We start from the raw sequence: 11,427 nt of genomic DNA, 5'->3' as shown, positions 1-11,427 counted from the left end.
TAACTTAAGATACTTGAGCAAGCATTCTTCTTTTTGAAATTTCAATAAAGTTGAGAATTGGAAGATAAAGAGAGAATGAAAATGTATGAAAGATTGAGAGAATGTGAGAAGAGAGTTGTTGAATTGGTGTGATGAGAATGGTGGATGATAGAGCTATTTATAGGAATTGAAAATAATTTAATTGCTTTAAAACCCAAAAACTAGTTATTTTTTAGTTGTCGAGAGGGGCATTTTGATTATTATAAAGTTATTTTACCACTTTACCTAAATGTCCTTTAAACTAGTTATTATATAGCTGTTGGAGGACATTGTTGTCATTTTCTCCCCCAAAGCCAAAATACATAAATACTCCTTATATAATTGTTTATAGCTATTGAGGGGCCAGTTTTACAGCTCTATTCTGCCAGTGTTTGGCTGAATTGGGCAAATCAGTCCAGGGGCAACCACGTAAATGAACGTTTCTTCGTAACTTCCACCAACTTCTCCACTTTTATTTTATCCAACTGTATTTGAACATGTGTAAAGTTCTCCTTCACAAACAACCGCTTCATGTTGCCTTCTTCATCCTAACACGCTCGCACTCTTCAATTCAGATATCTACCCGCAAGAAGAGATGTTCTCAGCGGTGGGTCGGAGATCCGAACTGCTCACTCTTCACTGGTTTCAAACTCAAAAGACATATTCCCTCTATTTCCCCACTCTTCCTCCCCTTCCCTTCTCTACCCAAATCCTAATCCAGACCTCCACAAATGACAAAATCAACAACCCCTATTCGATCTCCTGCCAATTTATCATCCTCTTCTCATTTGACTCCCAAAGAAGTACTCAGATTGCACTCCCCACTTCCCCAGAAGCCCAGCAAAATATCCTTCAGAGTTCTTTGCGCCCAATCTTCAGACTCTGAGCAGACCCGCCATTTTATCTCAATTCTTCGGTCAGTCCCTGACTGGGCAGACGGTATAAAGGAACGGGGAATGCAGAAAAAAAGATCCCTCTATGACCATGAGACCTGGGTTCAGCATCGGAGCTCTCTCCGCCATGTCCGCCACCTATTGTCGAGTATGTCTTCTCGAGTGATTCTCTCTTTGATACCACCAGTGTTTGTGTTCACGTCTGTTGCAGTGGCTATTGCAAGCTATAATTCGGCCGTTTCATTGCATTGGTTGCCGGAGTTCTTTCCCTTGTTGAGAGCATCTTCTTTGCCATATCAATTGACGGCACCCGCTCTTGCACTTTTACTGGTTTTCAGAACGGAGGCATCCTATTCGAGGTTTGAAGAGGGGAGGAAGGCATGGACGAAGGTGATTGCCGGTACAAATGAGTTTGCTCGGCAGGTGATGGCCAGTGTAAATAGTTCAAGTGACGTGACACTGAGGAAAGCCTTATTGCAGTATATCATGGCATTTCCGGTTGCCCTCAAGGTCAGTAGATTTCAGTGCTTAAATTGTCATGTTTATGATATTTTAATCACCACTGTTGGATTTATGCAGGTCTTCTTATGTTGTTTCTGGTGCTTACATAGTCTGTTAGGATAAGTTTGATCAGACAGAGTATATGGGTGTTGGTGGCTTCGATTCAGCAGTGTTCTCTTTTCCGCATCTCATCATCACCATCATCATTATCATCATTTAAGTCGTATCCCAACTATATGGGGTCGGCTACATGAATCCTGTTCCGCCATTGCATGCTGTTCAGTGCCATATCCATTGTTAAATGACGAGCCGTTAAATCATTTCCACTGTTTGTAACATATCACTTCTTACTGGTTCTGTAGATGATCTTCTCTGCATGTGACCAAACCACCACCTCATGTTCCCTTTTCTGTATCTAAGTTTGCAAAATTTCATTGTTGCAGTTCCGTAGACCAATGGAGTGGAGAGTGTTTCTTGGGGTAAGGGGAGGGAGTGGAATTGATGAAAAATAGTACAAAAGGGAGTTGCATAACTGCACCCTGAATTGATTTTATTTGGGAACTATATAAATACTGCTAAGACGAAACAAGATAAGTTAGTTGGTTTTCATATATGCATCTTCCAACTGATATTTCAGGTCATCAAATCACATATGGTCCTGTTTTAAAATAAGATCATAATGACAGCACCTTCAAATTAACAGGATTTCTTTCATTCTATACAATTATCATGTCAGTGTTGTTGAAGGATCAATCTAATGTCCTACTTTAGACAAATGGCATAAGCATTTTGGCATATAATCAAGGGAAACTAATACTTATAGATGGGCAGTTGACAACCTTGTGGTGGTAGAGAAAGGTTGCCTTAGTATTTTCTTGAGTGAATACTTCTGCTGCCATCTTAACTCTATATTTAATAATCTGGGTGGCTGACCTTCAGCATCCGCTTATTCTTAAATCAGTATTAGGAAAGGAGCATTATTTTTATATTTCATGTACTGTATTAGGGCAATATTCTCTTGTTTTAAAGGAAGAGAGGCATGCACATTTTGGCCTGTGAAAATAATTTCAAAGAACGGTTGCTACTTTAGATAATTATTCATCTATAGTTCACATTTGTGATATTTGCCACTGTTTCTCAAGTTTGTTATTTGCAACGCAGCATGTCTACTTTGTTTTACACTCTCACCTTTTCCATTTCTGGTTAGCAATTTGACTTAATAGAAATTGGGAATGGTGGTTGAGATTGTTACTGGAAAATGGTAATAACAACAAACCCAAGCATATTTGGATGATAAACATGACTTGGAATTGCAGCAAAAGGTTCTTGGTGGGATAAATAAAGGTGCATGTAATTTATATTCTGATATTATGCATCAAGGACAAAAGGGAAATTAGTGAAGACTTTAGGTTGGGTGATGCATTTTGAAATTTTAGCATTCATAGTGTCCCAAGAAAAGTAGTAATCCTTTAAGAAATGATTACACTCTGACTGTGCACAGTAGTATCACTCCAATTTTGGAATTTGCATTGGCTGGAGCCACTGTTATAGACTATCTTGAGATGATCTAGTAAAACATGGGCATGCTAGAGACCCAACTAAAAAGTACATCACCTGATATTTTGAACTTGAAGTGGTCATTGTAGCAGATGCAAGATCCTATTTTCTAATAAGGTTTCTGTCGTGCTTTAACGAGAAGAATATCCATCTGCCAAGGAATTACAACTGGTATAGACATATATAAATGCTGTAACTTTTGAAGGCAACAATATGAAGGTAGCAATCAATTAAAAGGAAAAACTTGCTCCATGGATGCAGAAGTGTTTACATACACATTATTGTTTAACTGTTTTTTAATTTCTTTAAGAATTCTTCATTTAATCAGGAAAAAGTAAAGACCCCCCCCCCCCCCCCCCAAAAAAAAAAAAAAAAAATAATAATAATAAATAAATAAAAACAAAGAAGCTCCAGCAGTGTTTTGTAAATGTTACAATCTTCATTGTTCACCAGCATATATTCAGGACATCCGTCCTACTCTTAATTTTTCTACCCCCCTACAAGAAATTGAATTGTACGAATTGTTTGGGACCAAGATGGACGAGGAACATTTAATGACCCTTTTGACTTTTCCCTAAAAATCTGCAAAAGATTAGAGATGCTTTTTAAGCTATGGTTAATTGATTTCAATGTAATAGAGCAGTAAATGTCATCCTTTTGTCACACATTATTGTGTTTTGGCTTTTGATTGGATGTCACCTAACATAGAGGAACCTAAAGAATATATTCTTCTTAATGCAGTGTCATGTGATTTATGGATCAGATATCAAGAAAGATATGCAGAGTTTGCTTGAAGAAGATGATCTTGTGGTAGTTCTCAGCTCAAAACATCGTCCTCGCTGCATTATTGAATTCATCTCTCAAAGTATTCGGTTGCTACACTTGGAGGACTCAAAGCGTACTGTCTTGGTAATTTCTTTTTGCTTGGGAATCATTATCTATTGTTTAAAACATTCAATCAGTTAGTGGAATCTGATCTCTTTGTTCACCTTTTCCTATTGCATGTTCTATGTATATAAGAATAAATTTGAATCCTTAAAAGAAATTTCTGGCTGGGCTAAGCTGTAACTTTAGTGTCTTCTTTTCTTCTTTTCCCTTGTTCTTCTTTTTTTCCTTTTATGAGGCTCTTTGTGGCTCTTGGAAGATAAGTGTGTTTGTCTTCCTCCTGTAAATTTTCTACTGATGATTTAATGAAAGTGTTATTGATAAAAAAAAAAAGAAATTTCTGGTTGTTTAACATGTTTTCTTTTTTCCGCAAAAAAACCCCTTGAGACATGGCTGAGGCTTGTAGTCAAAGAGCAGGCCATACCACCCAACCAAGACCTTTCCTACCACATCCCTTACAACTCATTTTATTAATCATCATCATCTGAAGTTGAAATTTTATGATCCATCACAGAAAGCAGAAATCATACAGATAGTTTTAGAAGATGAAACATAAGGCCTAACAAATTCCTGAACAAAAGAAGAAGAAGAAGAAGAAGAAGAAGAAGAAGAAGAAGAAGAAAAAGTATATAGTGACAAACGCGACTGAGCGAAAACAGAGTATCCAGAAAGCTCTTTATATTTTCTATATTAAATATGAAACATGTTTACATATTTATAGAGGATGGAGAAGTCGGTTGGTTGGGTTCTTGGATCTTGTACAGCTGTCTTGCCAGGTCAGCAGGTTTGGTTCTAACCACCTAACTGCCGTGTGTCCACACTAATACCCCCCCTCAAGTTGGAGCCTGTGATATGCCCAACTTGGATAAGAGAAAATGGAATTGGTCAGCCCCGAGAGCTTTGGTGAACAGGTCAGCTGGCTGGGATTTAGTAGAAAGATGTCGTAGTTGAATGATCTTCTTCTGTACATGTTCCCGTACAAATGACAGTCTATATTGATGTGTTTCGTTCGTTCATGAAACACAGGATTGGTGGCTGTGTATAGCCGCTTGACTGTCACAAAAGAGTTGGATAGGTTGTTCCAATTAGAGTGTGAGGTCATGAAGAACATGTAGTAGCCAGATCAACTTGCTTGTAGCCATTACCATGGCCCGATATTCAACTTCAGCAGACGAACGGGAGGCTGTTGATTGTTTCTTAGTCTTCCATGAGAGAACAGATTATCCCAACATAGTAACATATCCAGTTGTGGAGCGACATGTTAAAGGACACGTGGCCCCAATTAGCATGAAGTGACAAAGCTGAGGAGGAAGAAAAGAAGACGCCTTGTGTTGGATCAGCTTTGATGTATCGAACTATGCTTTTTGCAGCCTGCATGTGTTCCTCTCATGGGGCATGTAGGAATTGTGAGAGCATATGAACTGGAAAGCTGAGTTCAGGCCGTGTAATGGTCAAGTACACGAGGTGGCCCACCAATCTTCTATATTGCGAAGGATCTACTGGTAATGGGCTATCCATACCCACAAACTGTCGTTGTTCCATGGGATGAGATATCGTGTTTGCCTTAAGCATTCCAGTCTCAGTAATGATATCCAAGGCATATTTATGTTGGAAAACAGAAACGCCCAAGTCTGTCCTAGTGATTTCCAAGCCCAAAAAATACCGAAGTGGGCCTAAATCCTTGAGATGAAAGCATTCATTGAGGTGGGCTTTGAGGGCAGCAATTCGAATTGGGTTGTCTCCTGCAATGACCAAGTCATCAACATAGACAAGAACAACCACAAAGGAGCCAGATTGTGTAGATATAAAAAGAGAGTAATGTCCCACAGGCTGAGTGAATCCAAATTTATGAAGAGCATCAACAAACTTCTCAAACCAGCAGTGGGACGCTTGTTGAAGGCCATGCAAATATTTCTGAAGTTTACATACTTTATTCTTTTGCATGTTTAGGAAATCCTAAGGGGATGGACATATATACTTCTTTTGTCAAGTCACCATGTAAGAAGGCATTATTGACATCTAATTGATGTAATGCCCATCCTTTAATAGCAGAAAGAGCCAACAAGCAATGAAGTGTTGTCAATTTTGCAACAGGTGTGTATGTATCATGATAGTCTTCACCTTCAATTTGGGTATAACCCTTGGCTACGAGATGAGCTTTATATCGCTCAATTGTGCCATCAGCCCGAAGTTTTAATTTGTAAACCCATTTGGATCCGATGGGCTTCTTGCTAGGCGATAGATCAACAATTGTCCATATATGGTTATATTCTAGTGCATCAATTTCATCATCCATTGCTTTACACCAATTGGGATCCTTGATAGCTTGGGGATAAGAAGTTGGTTCCGGGGGCAAAGAAGATGTAGCATTCAGAGTAGTTAAGGAAGTGGGCATGTTGCAAATATAATCCTTTAGGTGCACAGGCTGTCATCTGTCACGTCGTGGATGTGAAGACTCAACATGAGTGTTATGGGCAGGACTGGTTTCAGGTAGATTTATGGTGGATATGTATTCTGAACTTTCAATTAAGGGTTCTGTGGGTTGCTCCCCTGAATGTACAATTGGATCATTGATGTCGGTGAGGGAGGTGCTAACAAGATCCATGATGGGGTTAGCATCAGCAACATGATGGTGGGTTATTGGGTCAATGAATGGATCATCATTTTGTGGTAAAGGAATGACAATGTCCGGGTTGCTGTCCAATGGTGTTGTGTGTTGCTGTTCAAAAGGGAATTTGGGAATGTATCTTCATAGAATGATACATCACGATATGTAAAGAACCGGCTAGTTTCAAGGTTGTACACCCTGTACCCCTTTTGACCATAAGGGTAACCCACGAATATGCAATGAGAAGCTTGTGGGGCAAATTTGTCCTTACTGGAAGGTCGTTCTTGGGCATAACATAAACACCCAAATGTGTGGAAATGTTCATGACTAAGAGGTTTGTCAAATAACATCTCGTTGGGTCTTTTTCCTTGCAAGGGAACTGCAGGTAAGTAGTTGATGATGTAGGTTGCAGTTAGAATGCACTCTCCCCAAAATGATAACGGTAGGGAAGCTTGGAATCTCAATGATCTAGCCACCTCAAGGAGACGTCTATGTTTCCTCTCAACAATGCCATTTTGTTAAGGGGAATCAACACATGAACGTTGATGCATGATACCATTATTCATGAAATAGGACTGCATGGGCCCAGATAGAAATTCTTTACCATTGTTGGATATTACTGCACGAACAATTGTATTAAATTGTGTACGTACCATATTACAAAATGAGACAAAGAAAGAGTATGTGTCTGATTTGTGTTTCATGAGAAAGATCCAAGTAGCATGGCTGTACTCATCAACAATGGATAGGAAGAAACGAACACCATCATGTGTTGGAGTATGGTAGGAACCCCAAATATCACATTGAATCACATCAAATGGAGCAGAGGCTCGAGATGCACTTATTGGAAATGGAGTGCGAGTGTGCTTGGCCCGTTCACAAATGTCAGAAGCATGTTTTGGTGGAGTGATGTTGTAATTAGAGAGAAGAGATAATTGCCTTGCTGACGCATGTCCAAGTCTTTTATGCTAGGCATTATAGCCGTCTACATTAGTGATTGAGAGAGCTACAGAAGGATGTGCAGGCTGAAGGTAATAGATTCCATTGGTCAGCATTCCTTTGCTAATTACGGTCATGGATGCTAGGTCCTGGATTACACATGAAGTAGGAAAGAAAATAGCAGTGCAATGTAACTGTATGGTGAGTTTACTTATGGACAACAAGTTGAATAAAAAACTAGGAACATATAACACATCACGAATAAGAAATTTTGGAATTATCATGACTGAGCCTTTATGAGTGGCAAAGAAAATTGAGCCATCTGGCAAGTTTATTGATAAAGGAGAGGCAGCGGTTCATGATGTAGAAATAAAGCTTTCATTGGGGTCATATGATCAAATGCCCCACTATCAAGAATCCAATCAGAAGAACCAACTGTAGTTGAAAAAGCCTTACTAGACATATTCGAAGCACATATGGGCTGTGTGTCGGTGTTCAGTAAGCGCAGGAGTTGGTTATATTGGTCAAGTGTAAGAGATATTGGTGAGGCTTGGGAGGGGCCACTAGTTGTAGTAGTAGCAACCTGTGAGCCACTAGTAGAGTCAGCATTTGTCTTGATTCCACAACCTGGCTTCCGTTTTTCCCAGCCTTCAGGATATCCAATCAATTCATAGCACCTATCCTTAGAGTGACCTAGGCACTTACAGTGCTCATACTGTATTCTCGGCCAAGGGTTGGAAGTTCGATCACCAGATCTGGAGACAACTAGGGCAGCAACATCTAGAGGATAGGTGGTCTTCTGAGACATCAAATTTTGATGTTTCTCATCTTGAATTATGAGCGCATAGGCTCGATTAATGGTAGAAAGTGGATCTGTGGCCAGAATGGTGGATTTGACATTATTGAAAACATCGTTCAGTCCCACCAAGAATTGGTAGTCTCTCTCTCTCTCTCTCGATCTGCTATTATTTCTTTGATTGCACTGTAGTTAATCCCACAATCACAATTAGGAATGGGCGACAAATTACCCAGCTCATCCCAGAGACCTTTTAGCTTTGTGAAATAGGAACCAACTGGGAGATCTCCTTGATTTAGGTTGGAGAGATCTCGCTTGAGTTGATGGAATCTTGTAGCTTGTCCTTGAGAGAAGCATTCTTCAAGTTCTTTCCACATCTCTCTTGCTGATTCTGTGTAGGCGACGCTCTTGTGGAGCTCACGAGCCAAGGAGTTGAAGATCCACGCTATCACCATGGAATTAACTTTGATCCATGCCTGTTCTTCCACCACAGACAGACTTGGCCTCTGCAACAAACCATCCATGAATCGGTATTTGTTTTTCGCCCTAAGAGCAATGCGCATCGCACGTTACCAAGTGAAGTAGTTGTCTCCGGTGAGTGGGCAAGAAACCAGAATGATGGCTACTTGCTGACGGGAAAGGGAACTCAGCCGACAGGAAAAGGGAACTCACGCAGCGGGAAGGGATGAAGCGAGTCTTGTTCGTTGTCAAGGCTCTGATACCATGACAAACGCGACTGAGCGAAAACAGAGTATCCAGAAAACTCTTTATATTTTCTGTATTAAATATGAAACATGTTTACATATTTATAGAGGATGGAGAAGTTGGTTGGTTGGGTTCTTGGATCGATCTTGGATCTTGTACAGCTTGTCTTGCCAGTTTAGCAGGTTTGGTTCAAACCTAACTGCCGTGTGTCAACTGTCCACACTAATATATATAACATGAAGGGGCCAATTGGCATTAGTGTTATAGATTGTATTGGCTCTGGAAGAGTAATCTTAATTGTAAGAAATATTTTTAGAAATCACATCTGCAATTATGTGTTGAGAAGGAACTCCCTTCTGCTAGTTTGCCAATAATCTCTACTTAAAAAGTAATAATGTTATAGAGAGAGAATTTGCTTAGTCTTTTCACTGTTTTTGCACTTACCACCATGCCAGGAGTCAAAAATCTCTTGTTTCCATGAAGGAATTGGTGTCTGTGAGCAACTTATGGGTATTCCAATACCTCTCTCATACACTCGCTTGACTTCAAGGTTTTTGGTCCTCTGGCATCTCACTCTTCCTATCATACTTTGGGATGATTGCAATTGGATTGTTGTTCCTGCCACTTTTATCAGCGCAGCCTCTTTGTTCTGCATTGAAGAGGTAAAACACACACTAGTTCTTTACCTTTGTCCTCGTTAACTCTTTTCCTTCTCAGGTGACTTGTACATTTTTGGTTTTCTTTTTTTTTCTCTTTTCCTTTCTATGTTTTTTTGCTAGATTTTCTCCATGTGTAGAAAAGAACTTTTCATGTATACAGTTATACATATCGGTTATTCTGTTTCTCGTGCAGAAAAAATAAATATTTTAACCGACCATGATTTTGTCTAGGTTGGTGTTCTAATCGAGGAGCCCTTTCCAATGCTAGCCCTTGATGACTTATGCAACCTGGTTCATGATAGCATTCGAGATGCACTCAATCTTGAGCATTTGATTCAAGGAAAACTTGTCGCAAAGAGAAAGTGTCATTCCAGTGATCACTCATCAAATGGTCGGCCCAACTCTTGAGCAGCAGATATGTTAGCACCCAGGAAGTCAAATTTCAAAGCCAGCTGTTTGTTTACACGATTAACAGCGTCTTGGCTTTTGTTCATTTGTAATTAAAAACCTCACAACTTAGATATGACATCAGGATTTATTAATTAACTTACCTTCCCTGAACCCATTTCTGTTGCTTATTTGTATTTTTCTTACAAAGACTCGTTTGTATATATCATAGCAACATGATTCGGGAATTTATCATTGCTGCTAACCACTCACCAATAAATTTGGGGGAATTGAATTAATGAAGCTCGTCCTTTTCACGAGTGACGACTGACGACCCTGATCCAGGGTTCAAAATTTGGTAACGTATGGGTCTGTATTGGCCGATACGTATGGCATCATTGGATACCGATATACTAAATATGCAGTGTTTTGGGGTTGACCTGTTTTACGGGATAGGTAGGCCTTACATTGGCCCCCTGAACAGGTTTGAGAAAAACTGAAAAAATAATATAAAACGCCTCTCGATACAGATTGCAGATCGATAAGTCCATTCATAATTAGAACCTTGCCCTGATCACACACTTAATTAATAAAAAAAATTATAGTCTACATTCTGTGCCCAATGTTTCACACTCCGAGTGGAATCAATTTGTTTTCAACGGTGGGAAAGAAAGCAGCCTGCTCAAATCTTATAAATCTTAATTTTCAGCAGTTCTTAATCTTTTAGGCTTAGCTTGGTAGGAGTACAAATACAAATATGTAGAGCGCAAAACTTTGCATTTTGTATTATTTTGTATGTATTTATACTATACATATTTGTATTCATACTCTTTCTAAATTGAGTCTTAACAATTTTTTTTGATAGTATTTTTGCTGATAAATCATAAATAGCGTATTAATGATTGTATGAGTTTTTGTTCTTGTTCTTTTGACCCAAGTAGCTTACAGTTGGGCTTGGGCCCAAAATTTTTATTTTTCTTTAATTTTTAAGTTAGGCTTGGACCTAACCCTTAGGTAGACCGAGTCTGGCCCACCTTATATCAACCTGAATCTGGCCCTAATATATAGCACACACACATGAATTTAGCTCTATTATATGCCCAAAATTTTGGCATGGGCCCAAAATTTAGCTCTATTATATAGCACACACACACACACACACACTCAATCTTGACCTTGGGTGGGTTCAGAACTTAGGCCCATTTCTCTTTTTATTTTGATCAAAATGTTTCGTTCTAATACTAATGTGGGTATATAAGCTTGATTGTTGATTCTGAATTCCAACCATACGATGTTTTGATCATTGTTGGTTGCTCGTGCAGTACATAACCATACGATCGCTTGAGATAACTTCTGTCAACGTTGCAAGACTCGGATCAGACTAGGGATGCCAATGGATCAGGTTAAATGGTAAATCTGACTTGATCCAACCCTATAGGGTCGGGTTAGGGTCAATATATTTAGTTTTAGGGTTTGGTT

General features: G+C 39.3%; 1 protein-coding gene across 4 annotated transcripts; it reads left to right on the top strand.

Moving 5' to 3' along the window:
• Positions 1 to 573: 573 nt before the first annotated feature.
• On the top strand, positions 574 to 10,196 carry LOC148879941 (voltage-dependent chloride channel 1, chloroplastic-like). Of its 4 annotated transcripts, XM_088961714.1 has the most exons (5): positions 578 to 1,059; positions 1,250 to 1,421; positions 3,711 to 3,878; positions 9,358 to 9,564; positions 9,793 to 10,196. In XM_088961714.1, exons 2-5 carry the CDS (start codon positions 1,338 to 1,340, stop codon positions 9,967 to 9,969), a joined length of 636 nt encoding a protein of 211 aa, XP_088817840.1. In that variant the 5' UTR covers positions 578 to 1,059; positions 1,250 to 1,337; the 3' UTR covers positions 9,970 to 10,196. The 4 variants fall into 4 exon arrangements, with proteins under 4 accessions (XP_088817839.1, XP_088817840.1, XP_088817838.1 ...); XM_088961713.1 differs by having other exon boundaries at positions 574 to 1,421; XM_088961712.1 differs by lacking the exon at positions 9,358 to 9,564 and having other exon boundaries at positions 578 to 1,421.
• Positions 10,197 to 11,427: the final 1,231 nt, after the last annotated feature.

Source organism: Nelumbo lutea, chromosome 1 (genome assembly GCF_056320005.1).
Source record: "Nelumbo lutea isolate HS-2025 chromosome 1, American lotus-T2T, whole genome shotgun sequence".
Classification (NCBI taxonomy): domain Eukaryota; kingdom Viridiplantae; phylum Streptophyta; class Magnoliopsida; order Proteales; family Nelumbonaceae; genus Nelumbo; species Nelumbo lutea.
Note: the sequence above shows the minus strand (reverse complement) of the source record. Positions and strands in the feature narration are given on the sequence as shown.